We start from the raw sequence: 27,833 nt of genomic DNA, 5'->3' as shown, positions 1-27,833 counted from the left end.
AGGCGATGATGGAACGTTTGCCGCTAGGGGCGCTGTTCCAACTACGTAGAAATTTGAGTTAACTTTTACGCGATCGAGAACGTTAAAAAACTCGTACTAAACACACAGAAGTCAGAAGACACATTGATCTTTACATAAATATGTATAGAAGTTTTAGCATAAATAAAACTTTTAGACTTCGAATACCGCACCATCTATTGGAACCTTGCGCGACCCAGACACTAAAGCGTCATGTCGATAAGCTGACTGACACCGCCATCTGTCAAAAACTCATCAAAGCTCAAACCAGCTCAAACAAGTAATTGGGAATAATCAATACAAATACAATTAGGGTGTCTGTTTATAATATTGAAATAACCGCTTTTTACGCATATGAATATATATACGGTACATACACCAAAATAACATTTTTTACCATTTTTGTCTGTCTGTCTGTCTGTTTTTTCCGGCTAATCTCTGGAACGGCTGGACCGATTTTGATGAGGCTTTCGCTAATAGGTACCTGATGATGTAAGGAGTAACTTAGGCTACTTTTTTTAGACTCGCTTCGCCCCGCGGCGTCACCTGCAGTTGTTGTCGTACCGCGCGCAACATGGCGGGACTCGCCTATCAATAATAAATTTTAATGTTTCCGAAGCGAAGCGAGGGCGGGTCGCTAGTAGGAAATAAAACTGTCGCTTCAGGCGTTTGTCGTCGATTAGGATAATAACTTCGATCAACAATAGTAACTGTTGATCGAAGGATAATAATATTACTTTATTTAGTTATTATTAGGTTAATGCTCGTCTTTAAATATAATTTAATCTATAATTGACACGTTTTTTAAGGTGAAAACTTCTTTAGCATCGTTGTGATTCGAAAATCGATGAAACGAAAAAGCGACAGTAAAAAGAGACAGACATATAAATTTATAAGATTTAACGTGGGAGAAAATGAGATAGGAAGCATTATACATCGTTTCATAGATTCGTGGTTCTCTTTGTGCTCTGCTTCGTATCTGATATTCGTACTTAATACATTCGAGGACGAACTCACCACCCACCACCTGGCCCACCTGGTGTTAAGTAGTTACCGGAGCCCATATACATCATATCGTAAATGCCATCACCTATCTTGAGATATACGTTCTAAGTTCTCAGTATAGTTACAACGGCTGCCTCACCCTTCAAAAAGAAACGCATTACTGCTTCATAGCAGAAATAGGCGGGATGGTGGTACCCACCCGTGCGGACTCAAAAGAGGTCCGCAAAAGTTTGTAAGTCAAACCATTGTGCCAAACTTTGTCGAACGCGGTGCACCTGTTGTACGCATGAGTGATTTGCGCGAAATCCAAAATGTTTTTTTTTGTTTGTGGTATTGCTGGTAGCCCGTAGGCCTCTCCAGTTTCACCAGAACAGGTGGGCGAGCAGAGGCTCAGCAAGGAGGGGTGGGATTTGCTAGCAGCTGCCCGAGCGTTTCCAAAGGAGACCTAACAAACAACTCAAGGGCAGCTACATCGCGAATGAATCTACTACCGGATCGGAATCGCGACCCGCTGAGAAGATCCGGCAAGAAACTCAGCGGGCTGATGTTTAGGTTAGTTTGCACGTAATGCCCTTGGATGAGACGAATTCTCTGAAGCCTTTGTAGAGTAGAAGCTCGAACAGTTTGCCTAGAGACTTAAGGAGGCTAATCGGGCGGTTCCCTCCACGGTGTTCCCGAGAACTATAACATATTTTTCTTCAAACGAGGTTTTCGGAATGCGTGGCGATACGGCTTGCTTCTGTCACCTGAGGAATTATGAATCCCAACTATTTCCAAACAAAACTAAACGACCCAATTCTAAAGTGACATTAAACAATAAGCTTTAAAAGCAAGCTGAATATTTATACGTCATAAATTGCCGATGCGCAGTGCTCATGGATAGTAAATATCCGTGAGTGAAACAATACAAATGTATGCTTAGGTTTTTATTTAAAAAGTTATATTTTTTGTGTGATAGCCAATGATACACGCGGCGACTTATTTTAACTAGCTACAAACTGTTAAAAATGAGTCAACCAAACGAGGAACGGCCATCACAATTTTTAAATGCATTCACAAACTTAAAACTACACAAAGCCATAAGGTAATGCAAGGTTTGTTAAAGTTGATGTTCCCATTCGTCATTCCTCGGAGCTATCATCATGGGAGCCGGTGTAGGTGCTTGAGGAACTGCTTCGACTACTACTAGAACTGCTGCTGCTGCTGCTGCTGCTTTCGCTCCTGTAGGATTCCTCATTGTCCCCATCAGTGCTCTTCTCTACTACTCTATTGCTCTGTTTGCGCGCTTCTTGTTGTTTATGCGAACTTGATTCCGCTTCATATTTGTTGGAGCCATCAGTTTTTGCGAACTTTTTGGATTCGGAGGTAGAATTTTCATTTTGAGACGAATCTGATTGCTCAGATCTCATGACCGTTTTCTTATGTTTGGTGCTACTGTTGTTCTTGTCGTCTGAATCGTATTGCTTATCATTATCGTTGGACGTAGTTGCTCCGTCAGATCTTGTTCTTCCTGTAAAGACAGAGCAGTGGTCGATTAAAATATTTTTCGGTGCGTTACTGTGTAAGGGCACAGTGCGGACTAATTACGACTGTGTCGGGTTCTCGAATATCAACAAACCAATATATCTTCTTTTTTATTGCTTCTATGGGTGGACGAGCTCACCTCCCACCGGTGTTAAATAGTTACCGGAGCCCATTGACATTTATAACATAAATGCCGCCACCCATCTCGGAACATGAGTTCTAAGGTCCCAGTTTGTACAATAAAACGGCTGACCTGCCCTTCAAATCGAAGCGCGTTATTGCTTCACGGCAGAAATAGGCAGGGCGGTGGTACCCGTGCGCACTCAGGACTAGGATCGCAATAAAATTAGAAACAAAGAATTTCTCGAAGGGTACCTCGTTGCTCTGAATGTGTTTCTTCTTGTGACTTCCTGACATGTTCCTCTTCGGCTTTTGTAGAACGTGCTCGGGAGTCATTCGATCCAGACTTCCCAGTGGAACTCCTCTCCTTCTCTTCACTGTACTTCTCGTCTCTTCCGTAATTCTTAGATTGCGAGCTTTTTTCTTTCAAACCACCGTTATCTATCAAAAAATTAAATTAAATTAATCCCCGAAAGAAGACCTTGTACAATCTTTGTGGTGTAGCGTCGTCTACCCTAAATAGATTGGACTGATGGCCACTTAACACTGGGTGAGCTCGACTCTCATATAGAGCGCAAATGGAAGTTTCTTATAATGCACACAAACTTCCACCTCATTTCGTAGTTGCGTCTGCATGTGCTACTTAAACAAAAGTACCCACCCTCATATCTCGAATGTGCAGATTTTTGGTTTTCAAATTCATTTCGGCTAGATTCGGATTTGTAGTTCTCCCTTTCCTGCTCTACGTTCTTATCCGATGATGAACCGTCCTTGGGCCTTTTATTGTCTATGTTTTTGTCAAATGTCTTCTCTGTGTCTTTATCCGAGGATGATCTGTCGTTAGGCTTAGCCTTCTCTGTGTCTTTATGCGATGGTGATCTGCCATTAGGCTTAGTCTTCTCTGTATCGTCTGAATCGAAATGCTCATCACCATCGTTGTATTTAGTCACTCCGTCAGATCTTGTTTTTTCTGTAAAGACAGAGCAGTGGTCGATTAAAAATGTTTTTGGGTGCGACACTACTGTGTAAGGGCACAGTGCGGACTAATTACGACTGTGTCGGGTTCTCGAATATCAACAAACCAATATATCTTCTTTTTTATTGCTTCTATGGGTGGACGAGCTCACCTCCCACCGGTGTTAAATAGTTACCGGAGCCCATTGACATTTATAACGTAAATGCCGCCACCCATCTCGGAACATGAGTTCTAAGGTCCCAGTTTGTACAGTAAAACGGCTGACCTGCCCTTCAAATCGAAGCGCGTTATTGCTTCACGGCAGAAATAGGCAGGGCGGTGTTACCCGTGCGGACTCAGGATTAGGATCGCAATAAAATTAGAAACAAAGAATTTCTCGAAGGGTACCTCGTTGCTCTGAATGTGTTTCTTCTTGTGACTTCCTGACATGTTCCTCTTCGGCTTTTGTAGAACGTGCTCGGGAGTCATTCGATCCAAACTTCCCAGTGGAACTCCTCTCCTTCTCTTCACTGTACTTCTCGTCTCTTCCGTAATTCTTAGATTGCGAGCTTTTTTCTTTCAAACCACCGTTATCTATCAAAAAATTAAATTAAATTAATCCCCGAAAGAAGACCTTGTACAATCTTTGTGGTGTAGCGTCGTCTACCCTAAATAGATTGGACTGATGGCCACTTAACACTGGGTGAGCTCGACTCTCATATAGAGCGCAAATGGAAGTTTCTTATAATGCACACAAACTTCCACCTCATTTCGTAGTTGCGTCTGCATGTGCTACTTAAACAAAAGTACCCACCCTCATATCTCGAATGTGCAGATTTTTGGTTTTCAAATTCATTTCGGCTAGATTCGGATTTGTAGTTCTCCCTTTCCTGCTCTACGTTCTTATCCGATGATGAACCGTCCTTGGGCCTTTTATTGTCTATGTTTTTGTCGAATGTCTTATCTGTGTCTTTATCCGATGGTGATCTGTCGTTAGGCTTAGCCTTCTCTGTGTCTTTATCCGATGGTGATCTGTCGTTAGGCTTAGCCTTCTCTGTGTCTTTATCCGATGGTGATCTGTCGTTAGGCTTAGCCTTCTCTGTGTATTTATGCGATGGTGATCTGTCGTTAGGCTTTACCTTCTCTGTGTCTTTATCCGATGGTGATCTGCCGTTAGGCTTAGCTTTCTCTGTGTCTTTATCCGATGGTGATCTGTCGTTAGGCTTAGCCTTCTCTGTGTCTTTATCCGATGGTGATCTGTCGTTAGGCTTAGCCTTCTCTGTGTCTTTATCCGATGGTGATCTGTCGTTAGGCTTAGCCTTCTCTGTGTCTTTATCCGATGGTGATCTGTCGTTAGGCTTAGCCTTCTCTGTGTCTTTATGCGATGGTGATCTGTCGTTAGGCTTTACCTTCTCTGTGTCTTTATCCGATGGTGATCTGCCGTTAGGCTTAGCTTTCTCTGTGTCTTTATCCGATGGTGATCTGTCGTTAGGCTTAGCCTTCTCTGTGTCTCTATCCGATGGTGATCTGTCGTTAGGCTTAGCCTTCTCTGTGTCTTTATGCGATGGTGATCTGTCGTTAGGCTTTACCTTCTCTGTGTCTTTATGCGATGGTGATCTGTCGTTAGGCTTAGCCTTCTCTGTGTCTTTATCCGATGGTGATCTGCCGTTAGGCTTAGCTTTCTCTGTGTCTTTATCCGATGGTGATCTGTCGTTAGGCTTAGCCTTCTCTGTGTCTTTATACGATTGTGATCTGTCGTTAGGCTTTACCTTCTCTGTGTCTTTATGCGATGGTGATCTGTCGTTAGGCTTAGCCTTCTCTGTGTCTTTATCCGATGGTGATCTGTCGTTAGGCTTAGCCTTCTCTGTGTCTTTATGCGATGGTGATCTGTCGTTAGGTTTTACCTTCTCTGTGTCTTTATGCGATGGTGATCTGTCGTTAGGCTTAGCCTTCTCTGTGTCTTTATGCGATGGTGATCTGTCGTTAGGCTTAGCCTTCTCTGTGTCTTTATCCGATGGTGATCTGTCGTTATGCTTAGCCTTCTCTGTGTCTTTATGCGATGGTGATCTGTCGTTAGGCTTAGCCTTCTCTGTGTCTTTATCCGATGGTGATCTGTCGTTAGGCTTAGCCTTCTCAGTGTCTTTATACGATGGTGATCTGTCGTTAGGCTTAGCCTTCTCTGTGTCTTTATCCGATGGTGATCTGTCGTTAGGCTTAGCCTTCTCTGTGTCTTTATGCGATGGTGATCTGTCGTTAGGTTTTACCTTCTCTGTGTCTTTATGCGATGGTGATCTGTCGTTAGGCTTAGCCTTCTCTGTGTCTTTATGCGATGGTGATCTGTCGTTAGGCTTAGCCTTCTCTGTGTCTTTATCCGATGGTGATCTGTCGTTATGCTTAGCCTTCTCTGTGTCTTTATGCGATGGTGATCTGTCGTTAGGCTTAGCCTTCTCTGTGTCTTTATCCGATGGTGATCTGTCGTTAGGCTTAGCCTTCTCAGTGTCTTTATACGATGGTGATCTGTCGTTAGGCTTTACCTTCTCTGTGTCTTTATGCGATGGTGATCTGTCGTTAGGCTTAGCCTTCTCTGTGTCTTTATCCGATGGTGATCTGTCGTTAGGCTTAGCCTTCTCTGTGTCTTTATGCGATGGTGATCTGTCGTTAGGTTTTACCTTCTCTGTGTCTTTATGCGTTGGTGATCTGTCGTTAGGCTTTACCTTCTCTGTGTCTTTATGCGATGGTGATCTGTCGTTAGGCTTAGCCTTCTCTGTGTCTTTATCCGATGGTGATCTGTCGTTAGGCTTTACCTTCTCTGTGTCTTTATGCGATGGTGATCTGTCGTTAGGCTTTACCTTCTCTGTGTCTTTATGCGATGGTGATCTGTCGTTAGGCTTAGCCTTCTCTGAGTCTTTATCCGATGATGACCCATCTTTAGGCTTGTCTATGTTTTTGCTGGAGGAATCTTTTTTGTCGTCGCGCTGGTCCTTATCGGTAGTGCTTTTCTTGCTTCTATCTTCTTTCGCTTTGGAACTCTCAGTTTTCCTAGAGCCACATCTTGTCTTTCCTTTTTGTTCTCTCTTTTGATTATTGGGTTCTTCTTTCTTTGCAACATTATCATCTGTCTTTTTGGAATTTTCGTTCGTCGAAGAGTCTTGTCCGTCTTGATTATTTTTCTGTCCCTTTGATTGGTCTTTGTTTTTTTGTTTGCCTTCGCTATCATTCGTGGAGCTTTTACTTCCATCTTTAGGCACCTTCTCCTTCTGCTTACTAGCATTCTTAGTGACTCCATCTGTTTCTGTAGAGGTTCCCTTTTTGCCCTTATTCTTGGGCGCTGTATTTTTTTTTTCTGTGAATAAAATTTTTTTTTTTTCAAACCAATTTCTATTTTTTCTAATTCTTAAACGAAATTCCCAACCAAAGAAAGATTTTCGTTGTTCTAGCAACTAGGTATCTCGATATGTGTAAAGATACCACTTACGTAACCTAAGTGAAAAGGGTAAAATAAATTTATAATCAAAAAGAGATTCTCTCTTTCGTACACTAGATACAGACTTCTGTCGCAGTCTGTGAGTGCCTGCGAACGAGAGTATCACTTCCGCAGCTACACAATTCACTGTGAATTCACATGTTTCATTTGTAGTACGTAGTTCATTGTACACTCACCTTTACTTTGAGTACGTTCACTTTCTGAAGTCTGCGCGTCTTTGTCAGAGTACGTTTCTGTTTCTTTATTCACTTTTCGGCCAGATTTGTCTGACTCCGAGGAATCCCGAGAGTTGCTGCCCTTACTTTGATTCACTCTAGAAGATTGTTCTTTTTCGCGCTCAGAAGTTTTGTACGTTCCGTCAGAATCTAAAATATTAATAATAATCCATAAATCCTTGCAATAAATAACTGCTTTCAGAAATTTAATACAAAATTCTATCTAAAATTATACTTCTTGTGTCAGTTTTTTCCTTTTCCTTTTTATCTCTGGCAGAATTCTTTTCAACCTTCTTAGATTTGGTTTGGTAGTCAGCCGATGCATCGCCGTCGTTAAAGGATTTATTACTGGAGTTCTGTTCACTGTACTCCTCGTCTTTACCGGAACTCTTGCGTTCCGAGCCACTGTTCACTGACCGATTCTTATCTGTTGATGTAGATGATAAGTCAATCGAGTAGTAAAGAGCTTCGGTGACAAGAATATACGTGAAGAATACGTGACGTGGCGTGAAACCTCTTTGTCAGGACATGCCGTCTACAATGACTGATACTCGACAGGTGGTATGAAAAAAAAAAGAAATGGAACAGGGTGGACGTGACTAGCAGCAGTCAGTATATTCAATGCCTTCCTAAAAGACACACGAACGGTACACGAACCAGACGGTTTTAACTGGTGGTAGGACCTCTTGTGAGTCCGCGCCGGTGGGTACCACCACCCTGCCTATTTCTGCCGTGAAGCAGTATTGCGTGTCGGTTTGAAGGGTAGGGCAGCCGTTGTAACTATACTTGAGACCTTAGAACTTACATCTCAAGGTGGGTGGCGCATTTACGTTGTGGATGTCTATGGGCTCTAGTAACCACTTAACACCAGGTGGGCTGTGAGCTCGTCCACACATCTAGACAATAAAAAAAGTGTCTGGTTGTCAACTGTTTTTTAAGGCTAACTGTGTTTTGATGTGCAATAAAGTGTATTCCCTCTCTCTCTCCTCCCTCGTGTCCAATTTAATTTAATTATGTAGTACTCACCCCTATAGGTCGAAGATTCAGCTTCTTTATTTTCAAATTCACGACTTTTCTTGTTGGATTCGGATTTTTCCCTTTCGACTGTGACGCCGCTCTTCGAGCCATCACGCTTGCCTGTCTTCGTTTCTGATGATTTATTGGTTCCTGTCTCGGAATATTTATCGTCAGTATCCTTTCCTCTATTTTTGTCACTATCGTCGCTGCCAGTTTCCTCATCTTGGCTTTGGTCATCTCGGCTTTGGTCGTCTCGGCTTTGGTCATCTTGCCTTTGCTCATCTCGGCCTACAACAGTTCTCCTTTCGTTCTCATCTTCATCTAACTGCCTTTCATTGTTGATTTTTGTTTTCTTTTCTGTATTAAGAAGTTTAGTTACCTTTTAAATATATGTAATATTAAGATTCGAATCGAAAGCTCTGCAGCATATATAAAAGATATGTAAAAGATTTCTATACAAAAGATATAGAAAGTTATTTAGATATTCGCTAATTCTGTCGAAGTGACACTCGCTCGCTACAGGTGAGCTCAAGCCTTGGAGAGCAAGTCCGCTTGATATCGCGAAGGCCTCCGACAGGGTCTGGTACTGTCGAAGTTACCAATTTATGAATTCCTCGAGGGACTCGGAAGGGGATCGCTACCATTTTAGGTGGACGGACCATCACAGTCGTCGTACATGGCTACTGCTTCGATGCCATGACCATTAACGCTGGCGTTCCACAAGGCTGGGTGCTCTCGCCCACGCTTTTCATCCTATTATCTATTGATGGCATGCGTTGCTATGCGGATGACAGCACGGGGAATGCGCGATATATGTGCCATCAGAGTCTATCTTGGAGCGTGGTGCAGGAGACAATCAAAACTTTTGTCTGAAGTGGAGAACTCTTGTGTCTCCGAGTGTGGTGAATTGAATTTAGGTCTCGATTCTCGCTCTGTTTGTAGTGTATGTTACATGGGGAGCGCTCTGAGGGATTTTTTGAGAAGATATCATTCCAAACATGACATTAAACCGTAAAAGTAGCTTTATGTCTATGCCTCATGAAACTCAAAGAAAATACTGTTGTTAGATTTCTTTCCAAATTTCAGGATTTTGAGAATCTGTTATTATTTTTATTATGCTCTGAGGGTTTGTTTGAGAGGATATCATCTCGTTTTTACCTTCGCACCCCGTCCGCTATTGGAGTAGAGCTCATGCATACTACCTAGAAACACACTGCATTCGTCCACAGTGCGTTTCCAGAGATCTTTTCTGCTACGAACCATGCGGTTTTGGAATGAGCTCCCCCTCTACGGTTTTACCCGAGCGTTATGACATGTCCTTCTTTGAACGAGGCTTTTTTTAATATTTATTGCTTAGATGGATGGACGAGCTCACAGCCCACCTGGTGTTAAGTGGTTACTCGAGCCCATGGACATCTACAACGTAAATGCGCCACATACCTGGAGATATAAGTTCTAAGGTCTCAGTATAGTTACAACGGCAACCCCACCTTTCAAACCGAAACGCATTACTGCTTCACGGCAGAAATAGGCAGGGTGGACCTACCCGTGCGAACTCACTAGAGGTCCAACCACCAATTAGTGGTTACCGGATCATGGAGGTTAGCAATGGTAGGGGTAGAGTCAAGCCACTGCCTACCGCTGAGTACTCTCCGTTTAGGTACCACCGCACTTAACACCGGATGGGCTATGAACTCGTCCACCCATCTAAGCAATAAAACAACCATCATGTGGTTTACACGCGCCTGACTACAAGATTAATAAAAGAATAAAATAGAAAACTTTTGACTCAAAATGAGTACCAATTAGCCCAAGGGTTCTCACACATATTGGGTCGTGCAATGCGATCAATTGACTACGAGACAACTTTTGGTTTTGAAATGAATACTGCCATTTGACATTGCCATATGACAAAACACGAACTGCCTATCACCTGTTCGAGTCATGGTCAGTTTTAAAATAAAACTTCGCGAACCATTCCTGTCGACCTGTCCAAACGCTTAAAAACGGTTTTGAATTGTCTCCACAAAAGTTCGATTCGGGGGTATTATAAGCTCACCATATTTCTTTTCCTTTTCCAGTTTCGACTCTTCCTTGTCGGAATACGATTTTGAATTATCCTGCTTCTTCAAGCCGGATTTACCCAACGAGAAGGACTTAGACGACTGCTCGCCGTACCTTTCTTTTGATTTTTCCAAACTCTCTCTTTCTCTCTCTGAATATTCGGAGGATCCGCCGTTGTTCTCTAGAAATGGATTTATGATGATTACTTCGACTCTTATCTGAATGTTGGGCCTAGGAAGGCTGCTTTATGAAACAGCTCGTGTCGTACGATCGGGAACAGTACTAAGTATAAGGATCCGCAAATTGTAATATTAAAAATTCTAATTCAAAAATTAAAGGATAACAAAAAACAAGATAGGACTCCCAACAAAATGAAATTAGAATAAAATTAACGTGAACAATGAAACATTGAATCGTGCATTGTTAAGGATAATTATCTCACTGTCATCATCATAAAATAATCATCGAAATCGCTTCAAGTAGAAAAAAATTCTGACTCACACACATAAAAAAACAGTCGAGTTGAGAACCATCTTTTTTTTGAAGTCGGTAAAAATTGCTCACATATATTATTACCATATATGTATACACATTACCATTTTTTTATATAAGAATAAATGAACATATGAAAAAGATTCATTGAAGTCATGGCGTCTAAGTGATATGTAAGTTGATTATTTTAGTTCGTACACCGAGCGGGGAGTTGAAAGGTTTCCAGCAGCGTCCGGAAGGTTTCCTCAAGACGCGTGGCTTAAGTTGGAAGGCAGCTCTTCCTGGCAAAATTAGGTAGGACTGACTGATGACCGCGGGCAGAGACTCACAATATCGACCTGACTACTAGTCATTCGAAGGATTCAGAAATTTGATGTACATTAGTTTGGATTTTCTTTTTCATTCGACACTCTGTGACTGGAAAATTTTCCACTGACTATCGTCAACCGATTTTATTCTCGGAAAAAAAATCGTAATTTATCGTCGATCAAACAACAATTCGCACCTTTCCTTTCGTAGTCTTTCTCATATTCGCCTTCGACTTCTTTTCTTTCACCTCTCTTTGATTTCGTTCGCTCGGCACTAATACCGTTCTTGCCAATGGAGAACTTGTCGTGGGTCCTACGTTCTTCATACTTTTCCTCTTCACCGTATTTTTCGTATTCGGAACCTTTGCTGTATGAGCCGTCGCTGTCGTTATCCTCTGTAGAGAAAAATAAATTAGTTAAGTCCTGGGTGGTTGAGTCAGAACCACCGGCCCGGGATGATGGCCAAATGTCTGATTCCTTTTCTAGATTTAGATTCCGAAATACAACAGACGGTTCTGCCGATGCTGAGCAGTTATCACTATAGTACACTAAGTATAGCATAGTCTTATATCTCGTACATAAATAATAGAATTATTTTTAATTAGCAAGCGACTAAGATCTTAGTTGTCTACATTTGAATATCGGGCAAAAAATCGTGCGGGTTCGTATAAAAAAATACTGTACTAAATTAGATTAAAGTCTCTACATACATGGTATTCGAAACGGGTAATAAATATTAAATGTAAATAATAAAGGCAAGATTAAAATGTAATTATAATTATTACCATTTTTTGCATTTCCCTACCTATTCGCTGGTAGTCTAAGGGGTTATTCCGACCAAGCCTGGACGGGTAGGTGAGCTCACGGACTCAACTTGAGAGAATTTGCCAACACTAGCTTTAGCAAGACCAGTGCTTCTACTACCGGATCGAAGTTGCAATCCACTGAGAAGATCCCGCGAGGAACACAGTGAGCAGTGGATACGGGTTAGTTTGCTACCGAAAGGGGATCCGGGGGATGCGATAATACGAGCCACCGTTTTCAACCACAAACGATTCACGCAACTTCGCACCTTGCGTTTCCGCTAAAATCTTATTCTAATAATTATCTCCCACGGTCGAATTAGTTTATTGTTTAGTCACTAAAGAAGTACTACCCACCCTGGTGTTCAGATCCGCGTTCTTCATATTCATTACGATCGTAATCAGACTTGTATCCTTCTTTTTCTAAAGTCAATCCTTCGTCTTTCGAGATGGATATCTTTATTTTTTTGTCTTCCGTGAGCTCGTCTTTCAGATCTTCGCCGACATCCACTAGTTTCTTTTTGATTTCTCCAGCTTTTTCTTTAGCTGCTTCTAATTTGTCTCCAACATTGTCTTTGAGATTTTCAAATTTTTCTCCAACATTGTCTTTGAGATTTTCAAATTTTTCTCCAGCCTTCTCTTTGATATTTTCTAATTTTTCACCAACATTCTCTTTGAGATTTTCAACTTTTTCACCCACGTTTTCTTTGAGATTTTCAAATTTTTCACCCACATTCTCTTTGAGATTTTCAAATTTGTCCTCAAAAATTTGTTTTTTTTTGCTAAGCGATTTAACTAAGCCCCCGAAAAGTGGATCTGCAAATGTTTTAACAGTATTAAATTTATTGGGCATCGAATCTTTGAGTTTCACTTTATTTTAAACTAGTTAAAAAATTATTATCATTCAACTGTGCACTTCCAAGCTACTAGCCGACTCCGCGCGGACGATTTAAACAAGACAGTATTATTATAATAATAAAGTAACTTTAACACGATATAATTACTTACTGGGCAATGCGTTGACCACAGCCACGCCCTGGAAACGAAATATAAATAAATCATACACTGCTCGAATCCAGGGTCCATATGCTAAAATGGCTTATTTGACGGCCATGTTAACGCCCCTGATAATCAGTGGGGCACAAAAATACTGATGTGGAGATGTCGTAGCCTGGGCAGACAGCCAACGAGGAGGGCCGATGACCTGGTCAAAGTGGTTGGAAGGAATTGAATGCGAAAAGCAAGAGACCGAAGAGAATGGGGTACATTTGAAGAGACCTACACTCAGCATTTGGTGGACAGGGATTGAAGGGGTTGAAGAGAATGGTCTATTTAGAAAGGGTCTTGTCATGAGTGAGGATATTATAAAGGTCTCCGAGCATTTCAACACAATTTCCTTGATTGGAATTTCGTAGAACAAACTAGCTAATTAGAGTAAATCATTTTTTAATGAAAAATAATAATTTTTCATTTATTAGTATGGCAGTTGACTTCTTGTGACATAATTAAAAAGGAGATTGGCGAATAGTGGGACAGCCGTTGTAATTTTACTGAGACCTTGGAACTCATATCTCAAGGTGGGTGGCGGAATTTACGTTGTAGATGTCTATGGGCTCCGGTAACCACTTAAGGAATATCGCCTTTTTTCTTTGATAAGTAGGGTGGACCAGTTCACGGCTCATTTGGTGTTATGAGCTCCATCACATGAGCTCAAAAACATCAACAACGAAAAAGCCGCCCATCTTGTGAAATGAGCTCTAAGGTTTTACAGTACAACGACTGCCACCAAACCGAAATGCATTACTGCTACTAAATAGGCAGAGTGGTGGTACCTGCCCATGCGGGCTCAAAACACGTCCTACCACCAGTAATTACGCCAAATTATAAATTTTGGGTTTTTCTTTATTGCTTAGATGGGTGGATGAACTCACGGCACACCTAATGTTAAACGGCCGTCTGGTGTAGTGGTAAGTGACATGGTCACTATACAAGGGGGTCGCGGGTTCGAATCCCGCCAAGGGAAGATATTTGTATGATAAATATAAATGTCTTTTCCAGGGTTATGGATGTCTATTAAATATATGTATATGTATAATAAAAATCTTACATTTATATCCGTTATCTGGTACCTGTAACACAAGTTCTTTACGAACTTATCACGGGACCAATTAACGTAGCGTGATAAAAAAAAAAAAAAAAGAAAAAAAAAAAATGTTAAGTGGTTACCGGAGCCCATAGACATCTGCAACGTAAATGCTGCCACCCATCTCGGGACATGAGTTCTAAGGTCTCCGTTTATAAAGTACAACGGCTGCCCCACCCTTCAAACCGAAGCGCATTACTGCTTCACGGCTGAAATAGGTGAGGTGGTGCACGTGCGGACTCACAAGACGTCCTACCACCAGTAAAAATGAATGAAAGATAAATAAAATCGTGGGATGAGAATCAAATGTGCAAAAATTATGTTACAATTTAGATACAGGCCTCATTTTTTCGGCGTGGACGGTGATTGTAACCAGCTGGTTACGTAGGCCGTGAAGTGCTCACATTTATACAATAAAAACAGAAGCATTAGTACAGACTCCTGAGGAACCAGCATATCAAAAACGAAAGCAACTCACCACAAGGAACAGCAAGACGTATGGGATCTTCATGATGACTCGTGTGGCTCAGAACGGACAGACCACCTTTATATAGCCGGTGCCACAAAAGACAGTGCACGTCGGTCAAACTGTGTCAACATTATATTTCATTACAACGAATGCTAATAATGTTTATCCTCTTTTTTCGGTTCAATTACAAAGTAATTGATGTTTGTTCGAGACAAACTTTTTAAAAATTCACTTCCAGGCTATTCAAGATTATCCGAATGCGACTTAAGACGCGCTTGGATAACTGAAGTGTTGTTTGGTCTCCAATAATGATGCCGATCGACTATGTTGGCTGATTACCGCTCCATCGCGTGATTATTTATGAAAAATCTCCTGCAATCTAGAATATCCTTTACCTAACACCTGGGATCCTCTAATCGTGAAGATGAAAACGAGTTCATTCAACAAACTGCTAAACCTCTAAACCCAGTCGATTGGTTCTGTGCGAAATGAATCGTAAAAGTCTTTTAATAAATAGAGGGTAGTTAGCATAATATTCAATTGTCGACGCGTAGCTCTAGTATCATTTTCGACCACAGAAAATATAAAGCATTCAAAACATCGGAACTATATTCTCCCACCTAATCCCGGCTTCCTGTGAGGATTGAATTCACGACCCCTGGTTTAAAGGAAAAGAGCCAGGCAAGCTAGAAGATGGACAGACGATATCAAGATGATTGGAGAGACAATCTGGTCAAGAAAAGCTACCAATAGAGAAAAATGAAAGCAGCTGGAAGAGGCCTATGTGTCACAGGACACGCTGATCACTGAACCGGGAAATCCGATGTATTAGATTTAAGTTAAAACAATTTGTTACTGTATGTAAAATTATTAGTTATTGTTTAGTATTAGCAATAAAGGCTATACAAAAAAAAAACAGCTTAAGGGGCTTTTCCAGCTTAGCGCGGACGGATAGGTGAGCTCTCGGGCTTAACCCGAAGGAATTTGCTAACACTAGCCCTAGCAAGAGCAGCGAATTGAATCTACCACTGGAATGCGAACCACTGAGAAGATCCGGTGAGATCTTAGTGGATTGGGTCTATAGATTAGATCGCTTGTAGATCGATGAGTTCAACGAGGATGGTGACCGGTGCTTGAAAAGCTTAAAAGCACCGGATTTTGCGGGTTTCACTTTTATTGCACGATGTTATTCCTTCACCGTGGAAGGCAATCGTGAACATTTGTTGGGTACGTAATTCATTAGAAAAATTGGTACCCGCCTAGGATTCGAACACAGGTGCATCGCTCAACACGAATGCACCGGACTTCTTATCTCTTAGGCCACGACGACTTCCAGGGGATCCGAAAAAACGCAAAATGACTCGTGATAATAGAACGATGATACAAGAATGCACACTCGATCCTGTAGACCGAATGGTAACAGTCGACGTCGCCCTAAACAGTAAACAGGGCTCGACGAGTAAATTAACCCATAGACACAGCTCACTGAGTTTCTCGCCGGATCTTCTCAGTGGGTCGCGTTTCCGATCGTGGTAGATTCTGCGAAGTACTGCTCTTGCTAGGGCCAATGTTAGCAACACTCCCGGTTTGAGCCCCGTGAGATCACCTACACACCAAGGAGAAGCTGAAATAGCCTCCGGAGGCTATCAGAATAGGTAGGAAAAAAACTAGAATGTTCTTCGATGAAACTTAGTCCGTAACTTTATTAATTTACTCAATGCTTAATAATACTGAAACTAGATAAAAATCAGCCTACAGCTTTGATCATCTCTTTACAAACTGCCCATTTCTACCATTAAGCAGTAATGCGTTTCGGTTTGAAAGGTGGGGCAGCCGTTGTAACTACACTTAGACCTTAGAACTTATATCTCAAGGTGGGTGGCGCATTTACGTTGTGTCTATGGGCTCCGGTAACCACTCAGCACCAGGTAGTCTGTGAGCTCGTCCACCCATCTAAGCAATAAAAAATAAAAAGACTTATCGGAGTAAGTACAAGTTATTATTTTTCATAGCAAAAAAAAATAATTATTATATCCTTCCAAAGTATTAAAAAATGTTAATTAACCAATTTCGGCTGATGCGACAGCCACAGGTGAAGCATTTGTGTAAATAATATAGATATTAATTATGATAATTTTAAGAGACTTCTTGAACTTGTTTGTTTTGTGGCTGTCGACAGGTGGCTTCATGTCTGTTTGAATTGTCTAGCATGCTCCGTGAACAAGGATGTACTCAGAAACTGCCGACAGTAGTCCTGGACGAAGGGACCAGACGCCGACATCAGCGGTGAGGACATAACTCATTCTCGGCTTGCCGACCCCATCGTGGCGAGAGCTGAGACCGAGGAGGATGATCAGTGATCTCCGCTTGGCCTCTTTCCATGTACGCATGTGACGTGTATTCAATGTGTGTGTGTGTATTCCTACGAATAAATAGTCTTATTATTTATTCGTAGGTGTATTCAATATATGTGACTCGAATGGGCACTGCAATATTTACCTTTTGAATTAGAATACATTGCAATGGATTGGATTGCATTAGATTGGAATTTATTAATCTGGCTAACTTCTTCTCGGTATAAGCTCTCATTGCGAACGCGTTATTTAAAACCTTTTCCAAAACAAATGGCCAATAAAAGAAGAAAGCGCCTTTTGCGAAAATTAATTTTTGGTAACTTGAAGTACCTAAAAGCACCGTTAGTGGATCGGGAGGACCGGAAATGACGTGTTTTGGGCGACGTCGACTGCTTTCCATTCTTTCCGCAGGATCGGGAATGTAGTTACCGGCGGCCACGATGAGAGGGTTCTCGTGTCGTGCCGCTTTATCGAAGTGGCGGATCGACGCCGACTGTAAATACTTACTAATGGACTCTAAGTCCAGGTCGTCATGGAGGTCGACGTTCCTGACGAACCACGGGGCTCCGACGGCTATCCTGCAAAAACGAGACTGCATTCAGTTCGCTCACGCGGCCCGCACTCGCTTAAAATTATTCCAAATCATTATTTGGAATAATTTTAAGTGAGTGCGGGCCGCGTGAGCGAACACTACACTTGCATAGGTCATGACGGGGCGTATGCAAGTTCTGTAGAGTGTCACCTTATTTCTAAGGGACATTTTACTTCGCCTACATACCATCGGGTAGAGACGTCCTAGTATGAAGGCGGCACGGTCGCGTACCGTCTTTATATGGGGGCGAAATGTCATCCTTCTGTCGAGGGTGACGCCTAAATATTCCTTCGGAGATAATCTAGAAATAGACCTTCGGGGCCCACGGTATGGGCTGGTCGTACATCGTGATTGGGCGAATGGCGGAGGCGGAGGTGTCGACGCGCCTAGACGGGAGAGGGATGCTCAACGTGGTGTTCGGAGGGCGACCCCTTTTGAAGAGCACCGCTGTGCTTTTCGTGGGGTTAATGTCGATGCGCCACTTCCGGAACCACTGTCCCATGGTGGTAGCTGCGGTCTGGAGTCGCCGATGAAGCAACGCCTTCTTCCTACAGTAGTAGTAGATGGCCGTGTCATCGGCGAAGAGCGCCAGATAGATCTCCGGAGACCGGGGTATATCATTGATATACAAACTGAACAGTAACAGGGAGAGGGCGGAGCCTTGCGGGACTGCTGTGACGTGTTAAACCTCTTAACCTTTCACCCCTCTATATATATCTAGTCTTGCCATAAATACTGAGACAAAGGAAAAATAAAAAAATTCTATTGCAAATAACATTTATTACTTTTACAGTGTGTTAGCTTAATACATAAATATAAAACAATTTAAAGTATAAAAAGCTAATTCGAAGTAGTCTCCAGTGGCTGCAATACAGAGTCATTTAAACGTTGAGGCCAGTTATCAATAGAAGCACGCACTTTTTCCATGGGAAAAATTTTCACTGCCAATCGTACGGATTATTTTAGGGACTCCAAATTATCATGGCGTTTAGAGCAAGCCGTACTCTCTAAAACTGACTATAAATCATAATCCAGCGGATTAACTTTATACTATCGCTTATCGCGGAGGGAACCAGCCTCTAGCTGTAACGCCATCACGCTCAGAAGGACTGGTGTTATAGTGTTGTGTTCTCACAGTTGCCACCACCCCGTCTATTTCTGCCGCGAAACAGTAACGCCTTTCGGCTTAAGGTGCAGGGCAGCCGTTGTACTGTAAAACTGAGACATGACCATTCACGTTGCTGATGTTTATGGGCTCAGGTAATGACCCCAACTCGTCCTGCCATCTAAGCAGCAAAAAATGTAATTGTTTGTCTGTAAAATCGATTTACGGACGATAGTTTTACGTGATAATATCAGTAGCGGAACTATTCGAACTGTTAGCTCTGGCGTCACGCGAGAAGAGATATAAATGTGTCACAAGCCAACGCTTGGGCCGATCGTGGCTCTCTATCGCTTGTTTCGCGCTCTCGCTCGCACGCTCAGGGTCGGGCGGAACGTGACAGATTTTCGTGCGTGCGGCCGGTGCTAATCGATTTATAAGACGCTATCACGTCAAAAATGCTAGAGAAGGTAATGAGTAGTAATGAGTAGTTGGATATATCTCCCTCTGGCACAGCTGTCGGCGCCATACCGGCATCGATCCTGGCTTTGCATTTTTCCATGAGCATCGGTCTCGAATGTCACCTTATCAAAGAAAAGAAAAGCTATTGATGTTCTGGTTCAAGCTTATCTACGATTCACGACGCAGGCGACAGTGTCCGTATCTAGATGTACTTGTTGGCTGACAATCTTTCGGCATTTGAAAAATCTTAATTTTATTTTGTATGTTTACACCAAGATCCCGCGGTAGGCTCAAGAAACGCTGGTTGGATGTGGTAAGGGCGGGTATGGAGGAGAGTAACTTCAATCAGAAGGATTCCAAAGACCAGGCAAAGTGAACGAGCTTAAGTAGGAAAGCTTTTTTTTCCACCTACGCTGATAGCCTTAAGAGGCTATTTCAGCTTCACCCTAACATGTGTAGGTGAGCTCTCGGAGCTCAAACCGGAATGTTGCTAACACTGACCCTAGCAAAAGTAGTGAATCACAGAATCTACCACCGAATCGGAAACGCGACCCACTGAGAAGATCCGGCGAGAAACTCAGTGGGCTAATAGGAAACCGAACGCTGGCACTAGACCGGGAAAACGCTAGGAAGAAGAAGAATAATTTCAATGTAATTTATATTGGTGTCTTTCAGTATTTGCAAGTCGTGTTCTCGCGTTTTTTTACTGTCATTTTATTGTTACTGGTCAGATGGAATACCTGTCGGAGGTCGAAAGATTCAAATCTTCGTTATGCAGACGACATCACTTTAGTCGCGTCAGGAGTCAGCCAGAAGCAGAGTGGAACGTGTCAGTCTTGACTTCGGACTTAAAATTAACCGCTACAAGACAAGTGTCATGATTGTCGACCGTGCTAATAATAACTCGCCAGAGGTCACAAAAATTGCGATTTGCGATGTCGTACTTTTTTTTTATTGCCTAGATTTGTGGACGAGCTCACAGCCCACCTGGTGTTAAGTGGTTACTGGAACCCTAAGACATCTACAACGTAAATGCACCACACATCTTGAGATATAAGTTCTACGAGTAAGGTCTCAGTATAGTTAGAACGGCTGCCCCACCCTTCAAATCGAAACGCATTACTGCTTTACGGCAGAAATGGGCGGGGCGATGGTACCTACTCGTGCGGACTCACAAGAGGTCCTACCACCAGTAAAAGGTGGGTGCTTGGGTGTACTGATTTTGAGCAGTGGCGGGTGCGTTGATGAAATCAAACGACGTATGACTATTTCGAGGTCAGCCGTGGACAGGTTGAAGAAAATAGGAATCGAAATATCACCAAAGCCACTAAAATTAGACTTGTAAGAGCGCTGGTCCTCCCCATTTTTCTTTATGCTGCTGAGACCTGGACAAGAGAAATTGAGAAAAAGAGGATAGATGCTCTCGAAATGTGGGGCTGGAGAAGAATGCTGTAAATATCGTGGACGGAGTTCAGAACGATTCAATCTACAGGAACTTGACATCAAGTAGCGACTATCCTCCATCGTTCATGGTCGCATTCTCGCTTTCTTCGGGCATGTGTCGCGGCGGGGTGACGACTCAGTTGAGCGTCTTGTGGTGCAGGGCATGATAAAAGGTACAAGACCGCGCGGCAGATCACCGATACGACAGACCGACTAAATGAAGGCAGCTCTAAGCGGTCCCGTCAACGAGTGCACAAGAAGGCCGCGGTACGCGAGAAATGGCGACGTTTGGTGAAGCGCCGCAACACCACCACGATCACCAAAGTAAAAATCTTAAAAAGGTTTCAATTATACATTAAGTCTTTCGTTGTTAACTGTTTTTTTATTGTTAAGATGGGTGGACGAGATATGTTATTCCGTCACCGTCGATGTCAATTTTGAACATTTTGTTAAGTACGTATTTCATTAGAACAATTGGTACCCGCCTGCGGGATTCGCACACTGATGCCTCGCTACAAACGAATGCACCGGGCGTCTTATCCATTAGACCGGGACGACTTCTAAATGGTTTAAGTGATGAATCCTTTAGGCTTCTGACGAATAATAACCTCATTGCTTCAGTTCGGCATGCCGTCTTAATGCTACGTTAAAACTACAAGCACGCGTGCTGTTCAAACACATTGAAAACGCAATAGTCGTTATTTACGATTAAATATATTTGCACAATTGAACCGATTTTATTAATCGTGTATAAGTGGATTGTTTTAAATTAATTTGGAGATACAGGAACGGTACGAAAAGCCGTGAGACGAATCAATTTTAGCGCGAGTACCTTTGTGTTTTATCAGCATTCAGTGATCCTTCTTCAAAGGTGGTTTGGAAAGAGTTGTAGGCTAGGTCTTGCGTTTCATATCTACCTCACATGGGGTAAGGTGGGTCGACAAAAATCTAACAGCTTGTACCGCTCCTAATATCGCTGTTTGAAAGTTGTGGCCGCAGTATTTCGGCTTGCTACATTACTTAAATGATTTTTCACTGAAGTCGTGCCGCCGTTGAGATTGAAAGGACATCCTTAGAACATCGGTTGCGGTGTGTGTTTACGAATTAATTGATTTCGAATTACATGCGAGTATAATATTGATGACGCACGCCATGTGTAAAGATAATACGCTCGGCAGACGAGTGAGCCAAATCTTTTTGCATGTTTATGAACAATGGGGCTTCGATCAGAATAATATGGAAGCCGTCACGGCCTAAAGGATAAGACGCCCGGTTCATTCGTATAGAGCAAACAGAATAGAAATACAACGGCAGCCCTACCCTTCAAACCGAAACGCATTAACGATTCATGGTAGAACTAGGCAGGGTGGTATCTAATTGAGCTGACTTACAAGACCCTCCAAGGTCAGAAAGGTGCCAAGCTTTCTAATAAAATACTCGCAGGTGGTGCTGTTGGTGTCCCGGGACTACCCCATTGGGTCGGAACCAGCCCGCCAACTCGGAACGCAATATAACGACAATCGATCGCTCTTACGATGTTACTCCTGGGCGAGGCGCTACTCTAGCCCCGAACCTCTCAGGTCGCCCATCGGAGGCCAATCTTCAACGCCAATCTTCACCATCGGAGGGAGACCGCCTTCTATGGGGGCCGGGACGTACGCTCTCATGGACCCCGGGCTCAGCGGCGACGGATCAGTGCGAATAAGGAAGAGCTCTCCCCCTCTCCTTCCGCCACCTCCTGCGAGACGGTGGACTCGTAGAAGTTGAGCATAGCCTTAGGTCCCTTAGGACCTTACCCAACCAGTTTAAGCACCACGCTTTACTCTTTTTTTGAACACTCCTTAAGCCTGATTCTTAAGAATATGCCGTAATCAGCCACAGATTCAATGAGGAGCCAAGCTAGGAAGTAAACCTAGCAGGGGTTCCCTCCGAACCCGTCACGACGTACGCGCGACAGGGATATTAGGATGTGTCGATGCTCGACTTCTGCGAGTGCACCATCTCGCAGAAGGAGGCGGCGGAACGAGAGAGGGAGAGCTCATCCCTCTCCGCACCTATCCGTCGCCGCCGAGCCGGGGGCCGCAGAAGGGCTTTTGTCCGACTTCGGCCCCTGTAAGAGGCGAACTCCCCCCGGTGAAGGTCAAGGGGCGACCTGAGGGGGTGAGGCCGCGCGGCGCGCTACCAGCACTCTAGCGCGCTGCCATGGAGTAAATAGAGCGACCGGTCGACGGTGTATCGCGTCCCGACCCGGCAGGCTGGTTCTGGTCCAGCGGGGTATTCCGGGACACCAGCGGCACCGTCTGGGCGGCCCGACGGGCTGCCGTACCGAGACGGCCGACGTTTCAGAGCCTTCGATTCGCCTCGAAGGCTCCGTCGGCTGGGCGTCCTTGGGGTGAGCCGCGCCGTCTGGTTGTAGTGTTGACCGCGGTAACCCCCCTACCTCATCCGGGTTCTGACCTCGGAGGGGATCGGACGTCGGGTGTAAGAGTGCAGGGGAGTCGTTTAGTGGGTGGGCCCTAAAATCCTTGGTCCCGCGGTCTGCTCATAACACCATGCAGATCGTAGAGTCTCACATACCCCGCGCGCCCCTTTTGCGCGGGGACCTCGTAGGAGGTTCGGCCCTCTACCCGAAAAAAAAAAAAAAAAAGGATGTGTCGACTCACGTATTACCCAACGCAATTATGTATAACTTGTTTTTAACGTGAAATAACAATTGTATATTTATTTCGATTTTCATTACAATTCGTTAAAATCATTATGGGTCTGGAGTTATAACCCAACGTGGTTTGACTTTAAGCATGCGGTTGGTTAATGCCGTCGAGCCGGAGGTCGGAGGAGGGCGTTTGTCCAGCTCCGGCCCCTATGAGGAGGCAGTCTCCTCCCGGTGATGGTCACAGGGCGACCTAAGGGGGTTGAGGCTACGCTGCACGCTACCGTCACTCTAACCCGATGGCACCAGGAGGACGGGACGGCGCGTCGGCGGCTGCGGACTGCGATGCGGTCTGCTCTCAACACCGCTTTGGCCCGCGGTCTGCTCTCAACACCTGCAGATCGTTGAGTCTCAGATACCCCGCGCGCCCCCTAGGCGCGGGGACCTCGTAGGAGGTTCGGCCCCCGGTCCGAAAAAAAAAGGCGGTTGGTTAATAAAATATAATACACGATCTTAAGTTGTGCTAAGCAACGTTTATCCAAAATTAATGCGTAGATACTTATTAAAATTGTTACGAATATCAACATCGGTATTTATTGAGTCTGTTACCCGCAGACGGCACCATCATGTCCAAGATTTGTTCATGAGTACGGATTCGCGGGCACACATTGTACAATTAAAATATTATCAGTGCAATTTTACATTTTACACTTTTGACGGGCTTTTTTAAGGGATTTTATGGCCTGGTAACCTTTAGGTCAAGCTATTTTGATTTATATTCTTATTTTTATGAAAAGTGATAATATTGAATGAAATGAAATGAAGATGATTAATTTGAGATGAAATTAAGATGAGATGATATGGGATTAAATATAATCTCAGTAAAATGGTGGTTATTTATTACTGAAAAATTTTCAGTGGGCGTTGTGGAGGATCCCGAAAAGCTACGTCCAGCGGCTTTGTTTTCACAGATATTAAACAGATAATAAACCACCGCTATTACACATTTAAACCTGAATTTGGCGGGCTTTCTATGTCTGTACCACAGACTATGTCGAAAGCTCGTCGAGATCGCTACCAGTGGCTGTAGGAACAACAGTCCGCTAGGCTGGTAGTAATATAAGCAGCCATCCTCTGGCCCATGTTAACGCATACGTCTGCTCCGTTCATGAAGAGCATCATGATACACCCTTTGCTAACATCTGACCTAGCAAGAGTAGTGCGGAATCGAATACCCGATCGGGGTGCATAACGCATGTATGCAGTTAGAACAGCGCCCCTAGCGGCAAACGTAGGCAAACGTTCCAACTGCATACAAATTTGAGTTAGCTTTTACGCTATCGAGAACGTTAAAAAACTCACACTAAGCACACGGATTCGTGACCCATTGACAAGTTCCGGCGAAAATAGTGTCCTGTGCTTGGAACACCTAAAAATCACCGAGAATGGATCGGGAGGATGCGAAAGGACATGGCTAGGACGACGAGGGCTGTGCGTTTATTGTCTACGATTGAGTTTACACATAATGCTTAGCACCACCCACGCTTCTCGGGTTTTGCGTTTGAAACTACAAAAACGAGAAGAGTTAAACACTATAGTTACTTTTAATATATTTATGTAGATTCGCCTTGTAATGGAATATGTCTCGTATCCGTACTTATGCCATGTAATTAATTTAAACAAATATACAAAGTCTGAACATAAGTAAGCTGATAGCGAAACGGACAATATAAAATTACCAATTACATATTTAAACAGATGTCTTCAATTGTATTGTTATGTTAATGTTACAAATTAACCAAGCCGTGTTGAAGGCTATGGGTTCCAAGAATATCGCTTGTACTGGCGCCATCTATCCGCCGAATTTCGGTACGAATCCAAAATTAAGGAGTAAGCTTCGGCAAATTCTCTTGCCGCGGCAAGAGAATTTCTATCCGATGAAAGTTTTTTAACGTTACCGATAGCGCAAAATCTACCACTTTGTATGCAGTTGAAGCAGCGCCCTACCGGCAAACGTAGGCAAGCGTTCCGACTCCATACAAATTTGAGCTAACTTTTACGCTATGGAGAACGTTAAAAAACTCACACAAAGCATACTGTACTTCAAAATAAGGCGGCTCTCTACAAAACTTGCCTAGGTTCCGTAATGACCCATGCAAGTGTAGTGTTCGCTCACGTGGCCCGCAACTTTATTCAATACCTTTTTTGCAGGATAACCGTCGGAGCACCGTGGTTCGTGAGGAACGAACGACTTGGAACTGCTTTCCATTAGTAAGTAGAAAAGAGCACCAGTGCGCCATTTCGCGAAGACGGTGCGACATGATAAGCCTCTTAGCGTGGCCGCCGGAAGCTACAACCGATCTTGCGGCCCGAACGGTAAACAGTCGCCGCTCCGTCGCTCTAAGCACGTCATCTCGGACCTTCCCGAACCAATATCCGTTCTTTTAGGTACCTCAAGCACCGGTCACCGTCCTCGACGAACAAAATAGCCCACAAACACAGTCCATTGAGTTTTTCGCCGGATCTTCTCAGTAGGTCGCGATTCCGATCCGGCTTTAGATTCTGCGAAGCACTGCTCTTGATAGGGCAATAGCAAATTCTCTCAAGTTGAGCCCGTGAACTACCACCTACCAGTCAGTGCATGGCTGGAATGGCCGCTTAAGCTACCAGCGAACGGGTAGGTAGAAAAAAATCAGTTTCTGTGGTCGCGTAGGTAAATAGGTAGTAGAAGCGACATTAAAACGTAGAAATATACGTTTGTAGGACTGTAAATAAGATCCAAAGTGCGTTGGAATTGAATTTCGAAAAGATTCCATATTAATAGGTTGGGGAAAGGGTTCCTTCGCATTTTTAAGAAAATTCACAACAATTTTTAATATAGTTTATTTACATTTATCTAAAGTATGTAGGTACCATTCTGTTCGATAGCTTTTTGCCATCTTGTAGGTAGTAGGGATATGATCACATTGCTATAGAAATTTTGGGTCTTCTAATCAAAATACCGCGACAACTGGTTTTGGCAGTCCTCTCGTGATGTTAACCTGACACTGCCTAACGAATTCTGAAAAGACCGAAGCAGGTGGAAATCTGAAGGTGCAAGGTCAGGACTATACAGCGGATGCATTAACACCTCCTAGCACCACATTTTTACCTTTTTTGTAGTAAAATTTTAAATTGTATCGAATTTCTTCATTAGATTCACTTACCTTGACAGTAAGAAAAATAAATAAAAATCACACATTAACCTAATTTGAATTTGGAATTATCTTCTTTAAAATTTAAACCTTTAATGATACCAAACGAAAGAGATTTTATTACAAGTTCATACATACTTTAATGCGAAAAAACTTTTCCCCAACCTATTATTTAATATGGTTGAATTTTTGGCGGCAGCACGACAGATGAAATTGTGTGAATGTGAACATTTTATTAGATATTAACCGTGTTTCTTTAGGTTTAAATATTGTGCAATAATGTCGGTTTGTAAATCGTATACCTAACATCTTAGAAACTGCACGAGTGTGGTGAAAATGAAACAAAGTCGCTAGACGTGGCTTCTCCGATTCTTGCAAAAACTCAATTGACGTAACAGTACGTAAATAATCACGACTTTACAGACTTTAGTCCATCTCATTTTATTCAATTTCATCCGAATTGGCCCAATTCGATTATTTATCATTAGGTTAGGTCAGAGGTCGGTAAAGTGCGGCTTCGGTGCCGCATGCGTCTCTTTGAACCCTTGAGTGTGACTCTGGCACAAATATCCTACGGGCTTGCCCGGCCTCTAATATTATCTGGCTGTGGACGAAAAAGTCGGTTAATAGTATGTACGGTCATTTAATATCAGCACCCCTGACTGATGTCAATTATTATACATATTAATCAAAGCAGTATACAATATAGCATTTATTTTATGATTTGCGATAGTAATTTATTACAAAAAAAATTATTATTTCACGAAAAATATATCTTTTTAATATTAAATAATTCTTAAGCATTATTATAAATGAAATCTTAACACAAACAATATGTGTATTGTTGAAAATTGATTTTTATATGAGTTTATTTAAAAATGGCTGTAAATTTTGTATTAACATTTTGACAAAAAAAGGAAAACTGGTGAGGCTATAAATAAAATACAAATCGTTTAATTACTTTATTCATGCTTAGTCTAATTTTTTTAGATTCGCTTGCAGTTGCATTGTACTGTACAAACTTAAAGTGTGGTATTTCTAGTTGATTTTTCATTAGTTGTACAGAAGTTGTTCCCGTTCTTTTCAAACCAGATTTAGGTACACACAGGATTGATGCAACCATTTCGTAAATAATATTATCATAGCATAAGAGGCGTGGGCAGGCTATAGAAGAAAATCGATAGACTTTTCTTTTTTTAGTTACTACAGCTACTAGGGCCGAAAGTAAAAACTACAGCAGAAAATTTTTTGAGGGGAAAAAAGCCCTGAGAAGGGGAAATTTGAATTGAAGCATGGGGAAAGGAAATCATTTTTTTTTTCTCCTACCTAAGCTGGTAGCCTAGAGAGGCTATTCCAGCGTAACCGTAACTAGTAGCCCGAGAGCCCGTGGGATCTACCTGTATGTATTTGACCAGACCT

The 27,833-nt window shown here is 42.8% G+C and overlaps 1 protein-coding gene across 2 annotated transcripts; it reads right to left on the bottom strand.

The window, feature by feature from the left end:
* Nucleotides 1-1,935: 1,935 nt before the first annotated feature.
* On the bottom strand, nucleotides 1,936-14,671 carry Ser2 (sericin 2). 2 transcript variants are annotated; one of them, NM_001172816.1, is given in 13 exon segments: nucleotides 1,936-2,533; nucleotides 2,923-3,108; nucleotides 3,329-3,637; nucleotides 4,031-4,216; nucleotides 4,437-6,965; nucleotides 7,283-7,471; nucleotides 7,557-7,748; nucleotides 8,348-8,695; nucleotides 10,398-10,583; nucleotides 11,400-11,597; nucleotides 12,363-12,821; nucleotides 13,014-13,041; nucleotides 14,627-14,671. In NM_001172816.1, coding segments are annotated over 13 exon segments (5,232 nt in total). In that variant the 5' UTR covers nucleotides 14,660-14,671; the 3' UTR covers nucleotides 1,936-2,144.
* Between the last annotated feature and the right edge of the window lie 13,162 nt (nucleotides 14,672-27,833).

This window comes from Bombyx mori, chromosome 11 (genome assembly GCF_030269925.1).
Source record: "Bombyx mori chromosome 11, ASM3026992v2".
NCBI lineage: Eukaryota > Metazoa > Arthropoda > Insecta > Lepidoptera > Bombycidae > Bombyx > Bombyx mori.
This window is presented reverse-complemented; position numbering and strand designations above follow the sequence as displayed.